This window comes from Lissotriton helveticus, chromosome 2_1 (genome assembly GCF_964261635.1).
Source record: "Lissotriton helveticus chromosome 2_1, aLisHel1.1, whole genome shotgun sequence".
NCBI lineage: Eukaryota > Metazoa > Chordata > Amphibia > Caudata > Salamandridae > Lissotriton > Lissotriton helveticus.
The window spans coordinates 1516105391-1516128019 of NC_136059.1; the positions used below are offsets into that span (position 1 = coordinate 1516105391).

Below are 22629 nucleotides of genomic sequence, written 5' to 3' on the forward strand. Positions count from 1 at the left end.
AGAGCTGGAGCTAAAAGGGAAGGTGTTTCTTTTCACGACACAGATTGTTTAACGTTTTTGGTCATTGCATTAATGGGCCATGATTTAGAGTAATGTTTTCTAAATAATAGAATAAGAGTTTTAACATGCTTTAATTAAATGAAGAAATTGAATGCTATAATCATAATGTGAAATATTGTAGGCCTGAAATGTTTTAGCATTGATTTACACGTACATGTCTGGGCTGAGAAATGTTGCAAGCCTTTTTAGAAGTCTATGAGAGTTGGGTTCTTGGCGGCAGATATCTGTCTGCAACAGGAAAGGGGGGATCCAATTATAAATGAATGAATAGAGGTCTGTTCAGTAGACGGCCCAGACATGGAGGAGGGTTCTGGAATGTTTAAGGGGTATCAGCGGGCCGGAGAAGAGACTGAGAAGCAAGGTCAACTCTAACGTCTGAGGCCCAATACAAAGCATCATGGAAAAAGCCTGAAGTTGCACCACGTGAGAGGCGTTTCGCAAGGGGCGTCTCAAATGTTGTTGACTGTTTTGTATTAGGGACAGCACCCCTGGGTGGAGTTAGAGCAGAGACCTGAGGACCCTTTAGAGAGCGGATGGGTAGGCAGTGAGGGGTCATGACTGGAGAACTTTAGGTTTTCACCAAGAGACTTAGAGTGGGTGACTTCCCTTGGGGGTCATTCATTGCTGACACCTTTGTTAGGTTGGGATTTGGTTAAGTAGGGATACCATCTAGAACAGGGTAGGGACGCCTAACCTGTGTTTGTTTTCCTCCAACCTAAATGAAGGAGAGATATGCGTCTATGCTGATAGCTTTGCTATTTTTAGAACTTGTGTTAGTGATTTCTGTTGCTCGTCTGAGGGCTTTTCGAGAGCACATGTATGTAATTGGACCTGTGTATCTCGTGAATCTCATTCTGAGATGCTTGTATTTGCAGCTCATTATATCTTTACAATAAACTTTTGAAACCTAGAAGTTGTCCGTGATCTTTGAGAGTAGAGTCCTTTCTTGGGTGAACTAATTTGCAGATAGGTGTACTGTTTCCTTCCAAGACAGGCAATAAAGGTTCAGTCGACCAGATCGAGGTTTGGATCAATAGAGATAAGGTATCGATCAAAATCTCGCCCTTTCACTATTATAGGAATTTGATATATGACGATTCTTGATCTCCTATGCACATTAGAGGGAGTGATATGACCTCTAACCGCCGAATTTCATTGGCAGTGAAGCTGGCAGTAGCGTCATTGTTCTGAGCATGGCTCGAGGTGTTTGGGATTGGGCACTACGTTTTGGCAAGCAGTGTCCAAGCGAGCAGACGTGCGCAGTACGTCTCAAGTTATCCTGCCCAGGGTTCCTGTTAGCTGTGTCCACAAGGGAGCTGTGTGTCTGCATTCAGACTGTAGGCAGTCAAGAGACTGCTCGTAGACTTAGCAAAGACATGTCTCAACTGGATACAGATCAGGTGAGTGATGTGGATGGAGTATTGCTTTGTGCTCGTGGATGGTCAGGTCCACAGTGTATTGCATTTCCCCCCTATATGGTGGGTGCTTGAAAGATACACAGGGTTTGTAGTATACCTCGGACGGGTCTATTAAAGTACCAAAAATGTGGCCCAATTGGACAAAAATGAAAAAGACGATGTTCAAGAAAGCGTGTGATTTTATTTCTAAAAGGAAATTCAACAAAACGTTTTCGATGGTAAACTTATTCCCGTCCCATTTTAGTCGATGGTAAACTTATTCCCGTCCCATTTTAGGAAAATAGACATGACGTAATAAAACCGTTCTGTTCCCCCCACGACTTTTCTGCACTTTTGTAAACGATGATCAGTATTTTCTATTTTTGTGGTTTCTATCTGCTTGCTATTTGTGGGAAAAATACGTGCACATACCCTGAGTGAATGAACTCAGAAAGCAGTACACTTTTGAAAAAAAGACAACATTCAGAACAGCAGGCGAACATATCTGTAGATTGGTCAAGGGTCTCCCAAACAAACTAAACATCACATCCACAACACAGTAAATACAGATGTGAGAAAAATGGAAATTACCACACCAGTGGCGTAACGAAACTTGAGGGTCCCCCTCTGCAAACTACATGGAGCGGGCCCCCCTCCCATTCTCCGTGCCAGTCTAAAGCTCCTGGGCCAGCGACCCGCCATACTGCAGGGGATGTGTGGCGATTGTTACGCCATTGTCACCAATACAGCCGTTATAAGTAACACTGGATGGTGGAGTTAAAGGGTGGGCTTAGTCTGCCAGCAGGCTATTATAGGTGGTGGTCCATTCATTACAGGGTCCCTGCCATCAGTACGCCGGGGAAGTTTTCCCACTTTTAGGTGGGTTTCCTGATGAAGACTCCTGTCATGATATACAGCATCGGGCCCACTCATCCCTTCAGTTTTGACAAAAGTACATCCACTGCTCCTTCTCGTTTCCGTTTTAAAACATTAGACAAAGCGACAATGCAGTATTTCAAAAGCAGATGTAACTACAAAGAGCACATTTTGATAATACATTTTTAATAGTAGACAATAGCAATCTTAAGAGGCATCGCATAGCTTCATACACACTGTGACCCCAATTCCATCACAGTCTCTCTCTCTCCTCTCTCTCTCTCTCTCTCTCTCTCAATGAGTCAGTCTCTCTCTCTCTCAGTCAGTCAGTCCCTCTCTCTCTGTAATTCAGTCTCTCTCAGTCTGTCAGTCAGTCAGTCTATCAGTCTCTCTCTCTCTCTCTCTCTCTGTCAGTCTGTCAGTCGGTCTCTCTCTCTCTGTCAGTCTCTCCATCTCTCTCTTTCTGTCAGTCAGTCTCTCTCAGTCAGTCAGTCTCTCTCTCTCTGTCAGTTTCTCAGCCAGTCAGTCTCTCCGTCAGTCAGTATTCAGACTCTGAGTCAGCCAGTCTCTACTCCCTTTCCACTCTATCTCTCTCTCTCCATTCTCTCTCTCAACTCTCTCACTCTCTCTCCACTCTCTCACTCTCTCTATTCTCTCTCCACTCTCCACTGTCACATTTTTTACTTCGTCACCATCCCCCTTGCACTCTTCTCCCCTCTGCCTTGCACCCTTCTCCCCTCTCTCTCTTCACTGTCTCTCTCTACTCTCTCTCCACTCTCTCCATTCTCTCCATTCTCTCTCTCTCCACTCTCTCTCTCCTCTCTCTCTCCACTCTCTTTCCACTCTCTCTCCAATCTCTCTCCACTCTCTCTCCAATCTCTCTCCACTCTCTCCCTCTCTCTCTCCACTGTCTCTCTCCACTGCCTCTCTCCACTCTCTTTCCACTCTCTCTCCTCTCTCTCTCTCTCTCTCTCTCTCTCTCTCTCTCTCTCTCTCCACTCTCCCTCTACTCTCTCCACTCTCCCTCCACTCTCTCTCTACTCTCTCTCCACTCTCTCTCCACTCTCTCTCTCCACTCTCTCTCTCTCCACTCTCTCTCTCCACTCTCTCTACTCTCTCTACCTACTCTCTCTACTGTCTGCCCCCTCTCCCTCCACTCTCTCTCCACTCTCTCTCTCTCCACTCTCTCTCCACTCTCTCTCTCTCCACTCTCTCTCCACTCTCTCTCTCTCCACTGTCTCTCTCTCCACTGTCTCTCTCCACTGTCTCTCTCTCCCCCCTCTCTCTCTCCACTCTCTCTCCACTCTCTCTCTCTCTCTCTCTCCACTCTCGCTTTCTCCCTCTCCACTCTCGCTCTCCACTCTCTCTCCACTGTCTGTCTCCAATCTCTCTCTCCACCCTCTCTCTCTCCACTCTCTCTCCACTCTCTCTCCACTATCTCTCTCTCCACTCTCTCTCTCTCCACTCTCTCTCTATCCACACTCTCTCTTGCTCCACTCTCTCTCTTGCTCCACTCTCTCTTGCTCCACTCTCTCTTGCTCCACTCTCTCTCTCTCACTCCACTCTCTCTCTCACTCCACTCTCTCTCTCACTCCACTCTCTCTCCACTCTCTCTCACAAAGTAGTGTGCGTTGCCATGGGCGTCTGCAGAAATGTTTCGGGGGGGGGGGCACATTTTTTTACTTCATCACCATCCCCCTTGAACTCTTCTCCCCTCTGCCTTGCACCTTCTCCCCTCTGCCTTGCACCCTTCTCCCCCTCCGCTTTGCACCCTTCTCCCCCTCCGCCTTGCACCCTTCTCCCCCTCCCCCTCTGCCTTGCACCCTTCTCGTCCCCCCCCTGCGGACGCCCACATGGTGCTTCTAACAAGAGTGCTTACCTGAGGGCACCATTTTTCTGCCTCACCCCTTCTCTAATGAGCTTTGCCCTGGAGAATGCTCTCTCTGGGGGGCCCCCACTCCCACCCTTGTCAGGGTCCCGAGCAGTGCTCTGTGCTGCCTCCTGCTCTCTCTCTGGGGCCCCCACCCCGTCCTTGTCAGGGTCCTGAGCAGCGCTCTGTGCTGCCTCCTCTCTCTCTGGGGCCCCCAGCCCCCATCCTTGTCAGGGTCCTAAGCAGTGCTCTGTGCTGCCTCCTCTCTTTCTGGGCCCCCCAGCCCCGTCCATGTCAGGGTCCTGAGCATTGCTCTGTGCTGCCTCCTGCTCTCTCTCTGGTCCCCCCCTCCTTGTCAGGGTCCCGAGCAGTGCTCCTGCTCTCTCTCTGCCCCCCTCCTTGTCATGGTCCTGAGCAGTGCTCTGTGCTGCCTCCTGCTCTCTCTCTGGGCCCCCCTTCTTGTCAGGGTCCTGAGCAGTGCTATGTGCTGCCTCCTGCTCTCTCTCTGGGCCCCCCTCCTTGTCAGGGTCCTGAGCAGTGCTATGTGCTGCCTCCTGCTCTCTCTATGGGGCCCCACCCCCGTCCTTGTGAGGGTCCTGAGCAGTGCTCTGTGCTGCCTCCTGCTCTCTCTGCCCCCCACCTCCTTGTCAGGGTCCCGAGCAGTGCTCTGTGCTGCCTCCTCTCATTCTTGTCCTTTGCTCTTCTCAGAGGGGAATGCTGTCTCTGGGCCCCAACCCCCATCCTCTTTCCGGGCCTGGCACCTCTGACTGAAGAGAAACAATGTATGTTGATACTTTGTTTCTCTTCAGTCAGCGGGAGGGGGCGAGGGGCTCGGAGCAGGCTACAGACAGCATGCACCTGCTTTTGAGGGCGAGGCTTGCTTTAGCGCAAGCCTCTCTCACAGCTCCCACTGAAGAGCTGAGGGGGGCCGGGTCCCCTTCATTAACTGAAGAGAGTAGGGCCCCCCTGTTACGCTCCAGTACCACTCATGGAAATATGTACATTTTCCCGGAGGGGGACTTGTTTTGTCCTACTTAAATGCATTTGCTCCAATGGCTTGATACACAACAGAATTACAAGAATTCACTGCTTGCGAAATGCTATAGGGCTGCCATGCATCACTTAATATCTCTGATGTCCTTTGTATGGGACAGGGCAGTGAAAAAAGTATTGAACAATTCACCGTTCTTTGCAGACACTGAAGTTTGGGGCCGCCCATAAATTGGTAGGCTGAGACATAATGTGAGCAGGAGGATGGATTGGAGACTTGACTGAATCAGAGTCCACTTGGGGAAATTTTGTGCGTATGTTCGACTCTGTAAAGTTGCCAGAAGCACATCGGTAGCCTGTCTGAAACCTATAAGTTAAGGGCACTTCATGTGTTGTTGGGGAGAGGGTGGGGGCTAGTCGCGCCATTTTAACGCTGCACTGTACACTTGCACAGGCCACTTAGTGACAGAACTTCCAGTTTGGGTGAAATGGAAGATGGACGAGGAAGGAGGGTAGGTAAATACTTAAATTAAACCAAATAGTGTCTATCTCTACACCGGTATTTCTCATCCTTGTGGTTTTACATAAAATCTATCTGTTCTGTAGTGATGGTTGCCGCCAAAGTAATTTAAGAGAATGCATTGTCTTTGCATATGATATGGATGTTTACAAAAGAGTCAGATTTATGTACCAGAGTGGTTTTGCATCTGTGTGGCTCAGTGGGTAACAGTCAACTATATGATAAAACATTGTATATGATAGAGCGTGCGGGTCACCCGACTAGTTTTACCATACTCACCTGGGCTCATAATCAATAACACATAATTTAATCAGGTAACCCTCGCTCTACTACCAGTTATTTTACCTACTATGTTCTATACCATTGACTTACCAATCCTTGTCGCTGGTACCTGTAAACCTATTGGATCAGGGAGTTAGATTAAAGATAGGTAGAAAAATAACATTTGCACTCATATAATAAACACAAACTCGGGGAAGGTTTTAACTCTTTATCTAAACTTCTTAAATTGTCGTAATCCAAACATTGAACGATAGAAACTTCTCAATTAGGAAGATAACGATCAGAATGAAAATATGCAAAGATTTTATAAGACAGTCATTGAGCATTTGTCATGAGGGAGGGTAAAGAAAAGGGAAGCAAAATAGAATTACATTTACCCACACAGTATATTTACCTAGAATGGTGTGAAGACCAATCCTGGCCACGGATCAGTCAAAGGATAGGAACCCCAAAAGTTGCAGTCGCCAGTAGGCCAGCAGATGCAGATCAGAATCAGGACAGATAAAGCCAATTTGGATCAGGACAGGACGACCAAAGGTTAAGACCGGCACCCGCAGTTCAGTTGCAACGCCTGCGCTACTCCCTCTCTGCAGCTAACAGCCAGAATCCCGATTGGGTTATCGAATTCACCGACAAAGTGCTTCGCCAGTGTGGGAGGGCAGGGCGGATATACAGACGTGGAGGCTGGATGTATTGTCGAACAAAGGTGCTTTTATTTTCAGTAAACAAAGTTTCCTGTTTAATAGGGCTAGTACGAGTCTCTTTTCCACTCTCAATAGGGCTGGTCGCATTGGCTCCGGTGATTCCTCCTTCTTCAGGTGTTAGGTGGAAGGGGTGGTCTTCGTAATCGTCCGTGGTGTCACTTTCCCGGAGGCTCGCCCAAGAGAAAAAAGAAAGGAAGCCTATCAGGTCACTGTGCTATTGAATTCTGACCGTCACCTACACCCAGTAGTGCTCAAGGTCTATGGACTGTGAGGGTAATAAGGGTTGTTAAGGGAAGTGTAATACCCTGGATACTGTCGAGTTGTCAGGAATTAGCATACACCATACGAGACAATAATAGGCTGGTCAGGAATTAACACACCCCCAAATGAGGCAATAATAGGATGGTCAGGAACTAACACACCACCAAATGAGGCAATATGAGTACTGGAGTGCACAACATTTAACATCCAGGGGTTTCTTCTAAGCATCAGCGTTTTACTGGATAATTAAACAGTAAATCCTTTCCATGCAGACACCTTCTAAGTTCCTCCTCCCCACCCTCCTTTTAACAATACATTCCCCGTGATTGAGCACTGACATGGCCCCGCCGTAACTCTCCTGAGTCACGGCCGCTCTCCAGCGTCCTCCGTTGGAATCCACCACTCCTCCGTCCAGTGGTCGTCCGGTTCCTCCGTCTCCTGGTCGCGCTGGATGGTTTCTCCTCTCTCTCTCGGTCCTTCGTCCCGCTCATCGGTCTCGGCGTCCTGCTCCACACTTCGCGTTTCTTGACCCGCCTTCCCGCCGGTCAAAGACGCCTCTTCCGGTCTTGGCTTTCCTTTCATTGGCGGCCCTTGAGTGTTTCCGGGGTCAGCGTCAGCGTCGTCTCCTTGCAATCCCGAGTCGCGCTGCAAGGAGAGAGGAAAGGTACGCGTTGACCGCCAGGTACGTGTTTTTCCTGTTTCCGCCTGTGTCCCTGTTTCCGCCTGAGTCCGTCCCCTCGGCGCAAAGGATCCTGGTCGCTGAAGTCCCGGTCTCCCGTGGCTCCCCTTCTCACAGCCAGCACCTCAGTTTCTCGGACCCCGATTGGGTCAGCGAATCTTCTGACAGAGTGATTCGCCCACACCTCTGTTCTTGATCACCTATTGAGTGCATTGGGTCAGTGACAGGTCAGCTATTCGGACAAGTTGGACAAAATCTCTAGCTAAGCCTATTCTAGTTATACTATTTTCCAGGGCAGTGTACCACCCCCCAATGTTGCAAGTGTAAGGATCCCCAATTTCGATTTGACAAGACAATGAGGAGAGGTCATCACATCATACCAAATTGAAACTTTTAGCATCTCATATTTAAATTAATGTTCCCGCCCATCATTTTATTATCTCATGACATCTTTATTCCACCCAACAATGGATGTTCTATTAGTAAATACATTGTATTAACATTTGCATAGTTTTCTTCTGATTAGGTTCAAAAGTTCGTGTTCCCAGAAGCATCTTCTAGACAGTCAGCTCCTTGGCCACAGTCCAAAGGTCACTGCTTCATGGACTTGAAACTTTTGCGCAGTCGCAGTTTCTTCAAAGATGGAGTTCACGTTACGAGACAGGCCAGTTTATTTGTAACATGTAAAATGAAAAAGAAACAGTTTTAGAACACAGAAATAAATGAATGCACTGTATACCACTTATCCCTACTCTACACCCATTATTTTATATTTAACTCTAGCATTAGAGGTTATGCAGGACAAACAGCTTAGCAAAAGCAGTGGTGCAAGCTTCTCGCATGTGAGAACATAGAGCATCCATTTTAATACTAGTGCGCGGAAGCGAAAGATTCCCTCCAAAGCAGAGAATATGTCATGGCACGTGAGTGTGACTGACGCATACGCAGTAATAAACCCCGCGTAGCAGCGGCCATTTTAATTGCAAGCATATTATCGTTAGTAAAAGCACATAAGCAAGCTTTTCTTAGATGTGTAAAAGTTGTGTAATGCGATATTAATAAGACAATACATGTTGGTTAGTTTATTACGAGTTATTAGAGAGGGCTGAGTACGAGCAAGTCGCTTTACGAGCGCAACCTTGCTCCATCAATCCCCTCTTTGATGATATTTTATATCATCACTAATTAATGAAACAGATGGCAACTTTTCACAATTCACCCAACTCAATTTCTTCAACTTTCTTCTAGGATTTTTCTCATTATTTAAATGATAAGTTTTCATTTTCTTATATATTTTCCCATTTAACTCTTCGAGTTCCATTTCATTGTAGTTTCTTTTCTTTCCTCTTTCATTTACTGTATCTCTCTTTCTGTTTACGACATTTGCAACAAACCATTATTCCAAAAATCAGTAGGGCTATTCCCACCATTGGCATCAGTATTCTACCTACAAAACTTTTTCCTACATTAGAAAGCCAACTACCTATAGAGGAGAGACCATCAGTAAGTCTCTTCCATGCACTATCAACCTCCAGTGGTTTAAGCTCTTTTTCCACATTAGTAATATTTCTCACATACTTCTTAATTTCAACACTTTTGTCAGGTATGTAAGTGCAACAATGTTGCGCTTTCAACATTCTACAGACTCCTCCCTCTTTTGCTAATAGTGTATCAAGAGCAAGTCGATTTTGTAAAACCATTGATCTGATCGCAACCAGTTCAGTATGGACCATTAAGAACCCTCCAGCAGTGTCAGTTGACAACCAATCCACTACTGTTGACAATTTGCAAATTCTTTGTGTATTCAGAGCCACTCCCACTGTAGGTATCAATGCACTAAATATATCACCTACTATTTCTTCAAAACTAGTTCTTTTGCTACATATTAGTCCATTTGTTTCTTCATTGTTTCCAGTGATTTTGTTTACATGATATATCTTTGGGAAAACTATTCCAAAATAACAGCTTTCATACCAGTGATCTGGCAGTTTGTAATAAGCCTTGTTTCGACATATAAAATAAATTCTAGGAAACACAAGTTCTGTTCCATCTTTGAAACCCCAACCACCAATTACTTTATAATTGTGTTCACATTCACTGGAACCAATGAATATATTGTTATAATAACTTGTTCTCTCTCTATGGAGACAGAGTTTCCCTTTCTTTTCAAAATCCAGCAACATAGCAGCATGAGTTTTGCCATTCGGGGTGTACCCTATATTTTCAGCCCATTTAGGAATTTTATGATTCTTATTATTTGCCTTTCTTTGGAAACTCTCTCTTCTTTCTTCAACCATATTCAAAAATATTTTCTCTTTTTCATGTAAAATGCATGTTAAATTATTCTTGTGTGCTTCAGCTATATCTATTTTACATATCGTTAGAAAGTATTCACCCATATAATGTGTTACTTCACTCTTAGTATGTACAGGATTCAGGTTACTACGTATAGGAAGTTCGGAAAATATCACTTCTGAATTAGTATAGTAATACTGCAAAGGTCCTTTCTTGTAGAATAGACTAGCTAAAATGCTACATGAAATGCCATAAGTCAAAGGTAAGTGATGATAGGTGACACCCTCGGCTTTAGATGTTGGTAATTTCATACAGACATAACAATCTTCTATTTCCATAGCTTCTACATAATGTACTAACAGATTTGCAAACACATTTAAGTGAGTTCTATTTTCAATTCTAGTATAATGTAATCCTTCCTCATCTGATGCTTCAAAATCTACCTTCTGTTGTTTAATGCTAAGTGCTTTCTCATGTGTATCTATCTTTTCAGGAGCATCTACTTTCTCATGTATGTTAGTGTCATTCTGCATATGTTTACTCATCAGCAAGGGAATAGCTATTGTTAATCCTAACCATATTATGAAACTATTACTATACTACATATGCATATTCTACAGCATGTTTTTAAACAGTTTCTTTTCGGTCTTCCGTTAACAGTATGATCAACCATTTTAACCAGGGTGACTTAACCCTTCTTTGTAACTCTTACACAGTCTTTTAACCTGTGTATTTTCAAGTTGGTCTCACTTTTTCATCAATCTGTTCAGCAATTAATTCGTCATCACTTTCGTCACTTATTTCTAAGTTTTCGAAATCTTCAAGGATGACGTAAGTCCATTCAGGGCCTTTGAATTTGTTATTCAGCTTTTTCAGTCGTGGACTTCTCCTTCTTGGTTGTACTGCAGATTGCTCAGTTTGACTTGTTATTTCATTTACCTGTTCTGGCTCTTCATTTATTGTTTGTAGGCGGAATTTCAGTCTTTTAACAAACCTAGGCCACTTATCTCCTTTTCTGAGCCTTTTAGCTGGCACTGTGCTCTGTCCTTCCTCAAATGCTCTCTTATTTTCATTCAGTTGTGGCATATCTATGTCAATGCTGTCCTCTGTATCCCTCTCTATCTGACTAGGACCAGGTCTTATTTCTGTTTCTTCTGCCTGGTTACTAATCTGGCCTTGTTCAGGTGTTTGCTGAATTTGACTTTGATTTTGTTTTGATTCGCCTTCTTCTTCCTGAACATTTTCTTCTACACCTATCTGGTCCTGCTCGGGCTCTTCGAACTCTTGATTTTCTTCCGCCTGAGCTTCCGCCCTAGTACCTGTCTGTCCCTCCTCAGACTTTGGAGTTCTTGGTGGGGTGTCATTTGTCTGAGTATCCTTATCTTTCCCTATGCGGTCCTCCTCAGAATCACTTTTGACTTGTATTTCTATGATCTGAGTACCTACTTCTATTCCTGTCTCACCCTCGCTATCACTCTGACTATCTAAATAAACTTGGCTTCTGGTTCTCACATATTCTGCGGGTATGTCGACTACTGTAATCCAATCATCCTGACTGGTGCTCGGTTGTTCCTCTTCAGCTACTTCAGGTTCGATGTTTTGAGACCCTTCAGCTGCACAACCTTCAGCTTTGTCTTCTTCAGGTTCAGTCACCCTTTTCGTGTGATTGGCATGAATCCAGTGTGGAACTCCTGCACACTTCACAGCTGTGGTGGTTACCAAAATTACTTGACGTGGTTTTCCCCACCTCGGTGCAAGACAAGATTTTCGAGTGTGTTTCTTTAACGCTACCCAGTCACCTGGGTTCAGGTCATGTGCTGGAGTTGCTTGTCTGGCGACAGCGTCTTCCCCAACCTGGTGAGAGATAGAACGCACTTGGTCAGCCAGTTCTTTGCAGTACTCCAGTACTAAATCATCAGATATATTTATCAGCTTGTGTCCTGGCACCCATGCTTGCCTCATTGCTCTTCCCATTAGTATCTCATGAGGACTCAAGGCTGTGTTCCGGTCTGGAATACTTCTGAGTCCCATCAGAACAAGAGGTAAAGCATCTGGCCACTCTAATTGGGTAGACTCATACGTCTTTCCCAATCTGGACTTGATTGTGCCATTCAGTTGTTCTACCACTCCAGAAGCCTCTGAGCAGTATGCACAGTGCAGCTTTTGCTTAACATTAAATGCTTCACAGATTATACCAATTATCTCACTATTAAAATGTTTTCCTCGGTCTGATTCAATCGCTACTGGAAAACCAAAATGAGGTATGAGTTCTCTGAGTAGGAGTTTGGCTACAGTGATGCTATCATTCCTGCGTGTGGGGTAGGCTTCTACCCATTTTGAAAACAGGCAGACAATGACAAGAATGTATTTTAGGCCTCGACAAGGGGGTAACTGAATGAAATCAATCTGCAATCGTATGAAGGGACCCTCTGCTTCCCAATTTTTCCTGGTAACACTACAGTTTTCTTTCCAAGATTCATTTGCTGACAAATTAAGCATCTATGGCAAAGTGCTTCTGCTATGTTCCTGAATTTCGCATTGAACCATGATTGCCTGAACAATCTTATCATGGCATCCCGCCCCAAATGAGAATCTCTGTGGTACATCCTAGCAATGGGAGCAAGCATACAGTCTGGTAACACAGGCCTACCATCAACGTAAACAATGACCTCATCTTCAGCCCTTCTCTGACAACCTATCTTTCTCCATTCTTCCTTTTCTTTTGGTTCTACTTCATTCTGCAAGTCTCTCACTTCCTCCCACGTTTTCACACCATCAAGCAACATAAGTTGGCAGATGTTTCCACCTGCTTCAATTTTCTTGTTTACAGCCATTTTAAATTTAGCACAATGTTGGGCTAGTTGGTCAGCATATCGGTTACCAGCTGTCACTTTGTCATTACCAGATTGGTGAGCAGCACACTTGACCACAGCCACTTCTTTTGGCAATTGGATTGCTTCAGGCAAATCTTTTACATATTGACCATTTTTAATAGGAGTACCTGAAGAAGTCAGAAACTCCCTTTGCATCCGGAGTTGGCCAAAGTCGTGCACAACCCCGTAACCATACTGGCTATCAGTAAAAATGGTTACTTTCCAATTTTTCCCAAATTTGCAAGCTTTTGTCAATGCAACCAATTCGGCTACTTGTGCAGACTTGACTCCAGGTAAATAGGATGCTTCAACTGGACCCCACAAGGTGCACACTGCATAGGCAGCACTCAAACCTCCTTCCTCATGTCTCAGGCATGAACCATCTACAAATAGCTCGTATTCTGAATCTGTCAATAGTCCTTTTCTTATGTCAGGACGTGGCTTAGTACTGTATTCTGTCAAGTCAATACAATCATGTTCGACTTCTCCCTTCACTTCTGCAAAGTGTGAATCAGGTAACAGGGTTGCTGGGTTCAGAATGTTACACCTAGCAATGGTCACATTTCCTGCACCTACAAGGAACCGCTCATACTTAGTCAGCCGACTAGGAGTTAAGTACTGAGTTTTCGTTCTTGTCAGTAATATCACAACCGCATGTGGAACATACACAGTTACGCGATGTCCCATAATGATGGACTCACTTTGTTCAAGACTCATGCAAGTTGCAGCTACTGCTTTCAGACATCCTGGCAATGCAGATGCCACTGGATCCAGTGTGGAAGAAAAATATGCCACAGGACGTCTCATTAAACCATGAGTTTGGGTCAGAACTGAAAGTGCACAATTATCTTGTGAATCACAGAAAAGTGCAAATTCCTTTGAATAGTCAGGCATCCCTAGTGCTGGAGCTGAACACAAACACTCGTAATTTCAAGAAGGAAGTCATGCTTTCATCATCCCATTCTACTGGGTCTTTTGCTCTCTTCTTTGTCATTTGTATCAATGGTTTTGCTAGGACTGCAAATCCCACAATCCACTGCCTGCAGTAACCTACACCACCTAGAAACATTCTGATTTCTTTTTGAGCTTGAGGTAGATTCATGTTTTTAATTATTCTGATTCTTTCTGAGGTAACCCTTCTGACACCTCTTTCTGTCTGGTGTCCCAGATATTTCACTGAAGTGGTACAAAATTGTAATTTCTCAGGTGACACTTTATGTCCTCCTTCACCCAAGTGATTCAGTAAAGCAATGGTAACAACAACACAGTCATTTCGAGTTTTAGACGCCACCAATAGGTCGTCCATATATTGGACCAGGACTGAGTGTCCAGGTAACACCAAGGACTCAAGGCATTTTTTCAGAATCTGATTAAAGATCGAGGGGTTTTCTGTGTACCCCTGAGGAACACGATTCCAGACATACACATGATTGTCGAATTCAAAGGAGAAAATAAATTTGCTATCTGGGTGTAATGGAATCTAGAAGAATGCGTGACATAGATCTATTACGGTCAACCATCCAGCTTCCCACGGTATCTGATACAGAATTACCGCAGGGTTTGGCACAACTGGACAGCATGGGACAACAATTTTATTTATTTTGCGGAGGTCCTGTACTACCCTGTATTTTCCGCTCGGTTTCTTAATGCCAATTATGGACGAATTACATGGACTGCTCATTATTTCTTGTAAAATGCCTGTTTCAACCAAGTGCTTTATTTCTGCTGCAACTCCTGCCTTTATTTCTGGCTCATTTTGTATTGTCGAGTATTTGGGTAGACTGCACCTTCTTTCACTGTCACTTTTATTGGTTTTATTAGTTTATAAATGCCATCTTCATCTGGGGTCTGAATTTCTACACCACTTGGTGAGCAAAAGATTGTGCACAACAAGTCCCTACCTAACAGATTTACAGGACTAGAGTCGCATACAACAAATCTGTGCATTTCTGTGAAATTACCTATTCTAACTTCCATTGGTTCTGTGACTGGGGTACTAATTTGTTTATTAGAAACGCCCACTACTTGGATCGCTTCTCCCGAGAGGGGTAGGTTTGGAACGTCTGCTGTTCTCACAGTAGAACGGGTAGCACCAGTGTCCAATAGAAAGGTGACATCATTTCCTTCAACCTTTCCTTCAATGTATGGACCTGACTGATCTACTGGCAAGGATGCGCCAAGTACGCACTCCCTGCCTCCCATCTCAGGCACCGTCAGTATGAGTCTTCATTGAGAAACGTATCACTTAAAAGAAATTGTGATGTCGCTGTGTTTCTCCTAACACTTCCCTCCCAAATTACGGTTTCTGGACTATAGCTTGCTTTGTTCCCGGGATCTGGCATAGGTGCAAGGGGCAACTGGGTTTGTATTACCTGCTGCTTCTGTTTCCATGGCACCTCATCCTGCGTCTGTGAATTCAAATCGTTAGTGGAGACATTATCATTTTGTACAGCCTTACACTCGTTTTTCCAATGCCCCAACTTTCCGCACCCGTGACAGGGAAATTTCTTCTTAGCTTCTTCCCTATTGTATTTTCCTCTAGGCTTGCCCCCATTACCATCTCCTTGCGTCTGGTTACTGTTCATTTGGCTAAACTGATGTTCCTGTTGCTCTACTAATTTTACCTGTGCCCACATTACCTTTTCCTTTAATTCTGTTCGTTTATGGTGAAGTTAGTCTTCACAATATTTTGCATATTTAAGGATTGCATGGATCGGTTTGGCCTGCCAGCAAATTTTGTGGTCTTTAATCCATTGTGAAATCTTTGGCCTTAATCCTGACACAAACCGATAGATGAAATGCGTCATATCTTTCATATCGAAATTATCTAGGCCACTATACTGTTTAAACACCTGTAACAAACGTTCATAATATGCATGCACAGATTCACTTTTATTCTGAGTGGTTCTATCTATCCTAGTCCAATCAGTCTCCTTTGTAGGCACCTTCCCTTTGAGGTGGAGTATTACCTGGTTGTACTTCTTCATAACCTCATCAGAAGGTGCCCCTGTCTTTGGGTCTCTAGGGTACTCATCACTAGGCCAGTCAACAGCAATTTTACATTCTGTCCACAAATCCACTGGCACGACAATGTCAAATAAACCATCTAGATCTTTTAGAAGGCACTTTGAAACTTTCACAAACCTTTCGACTTGTCTGTACCACTCTACAGGTTTTTCATGAAGTTTTGAGGAGTCATTTGTAAATGACAGAATATCCTGTCGGGACCATGGGACATGTACATAACCTCCACCTGGCAACTCTCTCATGGGACACTACCTTTCCACCTTTTTTGCTTCTTTTAACACATATTCGGATGCAGTTTGTTTTGTTTGAGCCTCTTCTTTTTTCTTTGCCCATCTAGTTCTCCACTTTTCTATGTCACCCCATTTCTGTAATAATGTCAATAGCTCTCTAATTTGTACTTTTCTTCCTGACACATTCATGTTTTCCAAATCTTTATCAGAGAATTCTGCTTGATATGGTTTCTGTAACACTTTAGATTTTCCAATTTCAATTCCCATATTAGCAGCCATATCTATTAGTTTTTCATGATACACTCTTGTATTTCTAGTAATGCTTTTGCAGATATATAATAATTTGTCTTCACTGAGTGTATTTAATCTGTCCAATCGCACATTTCCAGCCATCAGCTCTTCAGGTTCGACCCTTAGTTTGTATAGATCCAATACTTTTGGTTGTGATTTTGGCTTTTCTATTTCTCTGGACCATCTTTCTATTTCTTCTGGGGTAACTACAGTCGCATTCATTGTACCTGAGGAGGTTTCCATCCTGACTTCTTTAGAACTTACAGGTGTTCTTTTTGGGACTGGATTCCTTTCAGGTTCTCTTATAGGTAAATCCATAAGGGAAATTACTGATTCACATTCACTTGCTTGATCATCCACAATTAATGTTTCTTTTCGTGTCTGAAGTACAGGTGTAGTTAGAACGTGAGTTTTAGGACTAGCCTGCTTATCCCCGTACAAAGGAACAACTGGGCTAATGGTTACCGGAATTGTCAGGGCTTCAGGACTTGTATTTAATTGGGATATTTTCTGAATTAACTCACTTCTTTGTGTATTCAATGATTCTCTTTCTCTTTCTTGCAATACCTTATCTAATGAAGTCTAATGTATTACTTGTGGAATCAAAGGCGGTTTCAGAAATGGAGCACTAGGATTACTCGTACGTGGCTCCTCATTATACGGTGGTGGATTTTTCAGTAACAAATATTATAAGTAATCATCTTCTGGACTATCACTAATCATTAGATTTTCTGCTTTGTCTGTGTTTTTGCTTCCTGTCGGATTTTCTTGTGTAAATACAGGATACAACCCTTCCACCATCATGGACTGTCTCCATTGTTTCATTTGTTTATCTCTAGTCTCTCGTGGAAACTTAGGGTAGAACTTACTCAATCCTCTGTCACTTCTGGGTCTGTCTCATTCAAAAGCCTCAATCTCCCATTCTTCTAGTGCCTCATACTGCGTTAGTCTAGGTCTGGGATTTAAGTCATTCATACGTGTCCTCAAATTAAACAAAACTCTGCCATTGAAAGTACCAATATTCGGGAAATGCCCAAACGCTGTAATCTTTAGTGTATTTCACCCAATTTTCTAACCATACACAAGTGTGGTAGCCCCTGTCAAACATCATGTATGATGCGGGCGTATTTGGTGGTGGAATATTAATTCCTTCTCTAGTTTTAATTGGTTTATCTTTCTTAAAGAAATTCTTAACTCTCTTGACAAATTACATTTTTCTTTCACCTCCGTACATGATATAAGGTCTGCCTCTTATCATCTGTTCTTTAGCAAAACCTAGGTATCTTCTATCAGGTCGATTTGCTATAAATCCTGGATCTAAATGCCACATAAATTTGGAAATTTAAACCTTTACGATAACGTTCAATTTGTTTACAAAAAATACTTCCAATACCAGCGCGTCTTTTATTTTCAGTCACCAATCAAAATTTAGAATTCAAATAGACCCAACCAATAGTTGCGCTGCCTTTCCCGTGAGACTAGTTCTCACGCTCCTGTGCTCACCCCTCCTTTACAATTATTACTTCAGAGACACACCCGCTGTCTCAACCAATACCAGCGCAGCTCTGAGTGACGTCAGCACAGCTTCGTGACTGACTCCCTCCTTTGCAAGGTAATACGAAAACCTTTTCTTTTCACTTTTAAATGCAGATTTTATTATTTAACAACGTAAAAACATTCGCCACTGTACCTGAGTGACTAATTCAAAGGAAAGATAAATTTCACTCACTACCAGTAAATCCCTTCCGCTTACTCTTCTTCATACACTATGAGTAGATCTATTCCGTCTACCCTTCATGCAAGCATTAGAGAACCTGCTACTCCTTCAGACTTATCCCTTCTGGGATGTACTAAGGCCAAAGTTTTACCAGCGAACCCCTTTGCTATCAAACACGCTCAGAAGAACCTGCTACTCCTTCCGTGTGACCCTTTCTAGGTGATATCACACAAAAAGTTTTGCAAGCGAACTCTTTGCTATCATTTATTCACACATTTATACAGAAAATACCTAAATAGTGCTTCCGGTTTTACCTAACCATGCACTTATTTCCTCTAGGTAAGTGACCTCACTGCAGTGTGGCTTCCATTTACCACCCGCTATTCTGCCCCCGGGGATTCCAGACAAAACATATAACAGTTACGAATAGTTTTGGTTAATACATAAAATCAATACAGCATCAATAAAATCAATGTAAAATCACATTTGATCGATCAATAATCAATTCATAACTAACTAACTACCTATCTTAACTAATCCCTAACCTTTCCTCTGCTACCAAAAGAAATACTGATAGAGCGCGCAGGTCATCCGACTAGTTTTTCCATACTCACCATGGCGGCCCATAATCAATAACACATAATTTAATCAGGTAACCCTCGCTCTACTACCAGTTATTTTACCTACTAGGTTCTATACCATTGACTCACCAATCCTTGTCGCTGGTACCTGTAAACCTATTGGATCAGGGAGTTAGATTAAAGATAGGTAGAAAAATAACATTTGCACTGATATAATAACCACACACTTGGGAAAGGTTTTAACTCTTTATCTAAGCTTCTTAAATTGTCGGAATCCAAACATTGAAGAATAGAAAATTCTCAATTAGGAAGATAACGATCAGAATGAAAATATGCAAAGATTTTATAAGACAGTCATTAAGCATTTGTCATGAGGGAGGGTAAAGAAAAGGGAAGCAAAATAGAATGACATTTACCCACACAGTATATTTACCTAGAATGGTGTGAAGACCAATCCTGGCCACGGATCAGTCAAAGGATAGGAACCCCAAAAGTTGCAGTCACCAGTAGGCCAGCAGGTGCAGATCAGAATTAGGACAGATAAAGGCAATTTGGATCAGGACAGGACCACCAAAGGTTAAGACCTGTTTATGCAGTTCAGTTGCAACGCCTGCGCTACTCCCTCTCTGCAGCTAACAGCCAGAACCCCGATTGGGTTATCGAATTCACCGACAAAGTGCTTTGCCAGCACCTCAGTTTCCCAGACCCCGATTGGGTCAGCGAATCGTCTGACAGAGTGCTTCGCCCACACCTTTGTTCTCGATCACCTATTGAGTGTGTTGGGTCAGTGACAGGTCAGCTATTTGGACAAGTCGGACAAAATCTCTAGCTAAGCCTACTCTAGTTATACCATTTTCCAGGGCAGTGTACTACCCCCCCATGTTGCAAGTGTAAGGATCCCCAATTTCGATTGGACAAGAGAATGAGGAGAGGTCATCACATCATACCAAATTGAAACTTTTAGCATCCTATATTTAAGTTAATGTTCCCGCCCATCATTTTATTATCTCATGACATCTTTATTCCACCCAACAATGGATGTTCTATTAGTAAATACATTGTATTCACATTTGCATAGTGTTCTTCTGCTTGGGTTCAAGAGTTCGTGTTCCCAGGAGCATCTTCTAGACAGTCAGCTCCTTGGCCACAGTCCAAAGATCACTGCTTCATGGACTTGAAACGTTTGCGCAGTCGCAGTTTCTCTAAAGATGGAGTTCAGCGTTATGAGACAGGCCAGTTTATTTGTAACATGTAAAATGAAAAGAAACAGTTTTATAACACAGAAATAAATGAATGCACTGTATACCACTTATCCCTACTCTATATCCATTATTTTATATTTAACTATAGCATTAGAGGTTATGCAGGACAAACAGCTTAGCAAAAGCAGCGGTGCAAGCTTCTTGCATGTGAGACCTTTGAGCAGCCATTTTAATACTAGTGCGCAGAAGCAAAAGATTCCCTCCAAAGCAGAGAATACGTCATATCACGTGAGTGTGACTGATGCATGCGCAGTAAGAAATCCCGCGTAGCAGCGGCCATTTTAGTTGCAAGCGTATTATCGTTAGTAAAAGCACATAAGCAAGCTTCTCTTAGATGTGTAAAAGTTGTACAATGCGATATTAATAAGACAATACATGTTGGTTAGTTTATTACGAGTTATTAGAGAGGTCTGAGTATGAGCAAGTCGCTTTACGAGCGCAACCTTGCTCCATCATATACTTCATCGTAAATCTTAGAAATATAAAAACATTCTACAATTTAGTTGCACTGTCCCTTTTAGTACCAAAAAAGGATGCAAAGCCATTCATTGGGTACAACCTGTGGGACCTTTGTTTGAATGGTACTTGCCTGCCCTGGGAGAATGGTTTCTGGCTAAGTAATGCGCATGTTCAGGGAATAATTTGTTGATCGCTAGGAGGTTGATCTGGCTGTCAAAGTGCCCTCAGGGTGGATTCCACATGCAGAAATAATTTTTACTATGGACTCATGACACTGAAAAATTATTTAAATTATATTTTCTGCTGTTATAAGTAAAGTGTAGTGTCTTTACTCTACTGGTCTACATAGTTCCTCTTTTTGTTACAAAACCAAGGCGCATAAGTAGGAAGGCGTTTGCGAATCGCAAACGGCCTTTTGGTATGTAGGTGCCACATAGCAAAATAAGGAATCGATAAAATTGCGATTCCTTATTTTGCTCAAGCATTTAAGTAATCACAATTTTGCGATTCCTTAAATGCTATGTAGGGGTGGCTTTTAAATTGTGATTTTGGCTTAAGGAATCTCAAAAGACCACCTACTCCAAGTAGATGGTATTTAGCGATTTCCTGTAAAAATGCATTTTTTTTTAATTCAAAGTGCCATGTGGCCCACAGACATGCCCTTAGGGCATGTATGTGCGCCACATGTACTTGCAGGCACATTCCAGGGGTGCAACAGGTGTCCTTTGAACACCCTGGCACCCTTGGAATTGCGATTCTCAAATTGCGATTTTCTCATAGAAAATCGCAATTTGAGAATGTATCCTCATTCATGCCCATAGGAATGAATGGGACACTCCTTCCTTAATTGCGATTCGCAATTTGCTAATCGCAATTAAGGAATTTTAGAGATTCGCAAAAAAAATTGCGATTTATTACCTACATTCCATTTTGCAATTCTCAAATAGCGATTCCTTAAAAATCGCTATTTGAGAATCGCAAAATGTAAATTACCTACATATGCCCCCAAATATGTAACTTTTTATATTGAACACTGATCTGTGAACGTGACATACTGTTTTTTTGCTCAGACTCTATCAGGTGCACAGATTTATATATATCAAACAATGGCAAAAAATGATTTTTCTGAGGTTAATGTCTGGACACCTGCAGAATTTGCAGCCAGTGGTAATAGTCTTACCCTTTTCTTTCCCACACCTCATCCAATAAAGCAGGTATTCCCCATTCCACATGTGTGGCTGGTCATATTGTATTGGGGTTGGACAGGTCACTATTGTGTCCTTGTCATGTCAAGGTGGATTGGAAATGTTCCCATTTTTGGCCCATTCAGCCATACGATATGTATGCCCAAATGTTAATTTAAGTACCATTTTTTTATTGAGAGATGTCTGGCATTGCCTCATGATCATGCTTTTGCCATTGGCATTAATATTCAGTCTTTGACAGAACTTGCAAATGCAGAAATTGTTTTTTTTTTGCAGTTTGCAGGATATTTTGGGTAAGAAAAGTTGTGTGATCCACGCAAGTCATACCTACCTCCCCCCCCCCCCCCCCCCATCTTCAAATTACTGATCTGACTTGGTTGGCATTATGACCTGATCCTCCTCTGATATGTAAGGTACTGTTTTTACCGGGGGGAAATGAGAGAATTTAAAACAGTAGCACATTTGCCGTAGGTGTTTTTCAATATTTGATGTTTGTGTAGTAGCATGGATAGGGAGACCTTTTGCGGTTAACATCATTCAAACCTCCATAAGTTCACCTTGGTCTCGCTTATTCAAAAATGTGAGGGCTGAGCAGGTTTTCCTGGGTGCTGTACGAACCCCGTGCTAAAAAGAGCTGATTTTCCACTTTCAAAGCTCAGTGACAGACCAGGGATGCAGTTTTGGTCTGTTACTTTACATTGCAGCATGGCCACCCTCTCCTGTGGTACCATTTTGACTGAGTGACATAGTGACGTGGTGGAGCTGGGTGGTGGAGCACAAGAGGAGCAGATACTAAAACACTGTAAATTCCAGGGTTACAGAAAAAAAATTACCTCATGTTTATCAGTGAGTCTCCGCTGCCTTAAGGTGCAGGACGGGAGATAAATCCCCATATCTGCTGCCTGAGGGAAAATGAAAAGATGGAAGGTAGATGCCAGAGAGAATCTTTTGGCAGTAGTCCTGGCTTCTAACCTCATTTCCATTTTTGTATTTGATAATAAATGCTCTTTGACGCCAAGAGAGTATTACAGGTCCCCAAGGATGGCAAAT

At 43.1% G+C, this 22629-nt stretch overlaps 1 protein-coding gene across 1 annotated transcript in view; it reads left to right on the forward strand.

Moving 5' to 3' along the window:
- Positions 1–1357: 1357 nt before the first annotated feature.
- Positions 1358–22629, forward strand: part of LOC144818739 (uncharacterized) — a 253078-nt gene continuing 231806 nt past the window's right edge. The window contains exon 1 of the mRNA XM_078676439.1: positions 1358–1460. Coding sequence (XP_078532565.1) covers positions 1437–1460 — 24 coding nt within the window. The 5' untranslated portion in view covers positions 1358–1436. The remainder of the gene's footprint in view (positions 1461–22629) is intronic.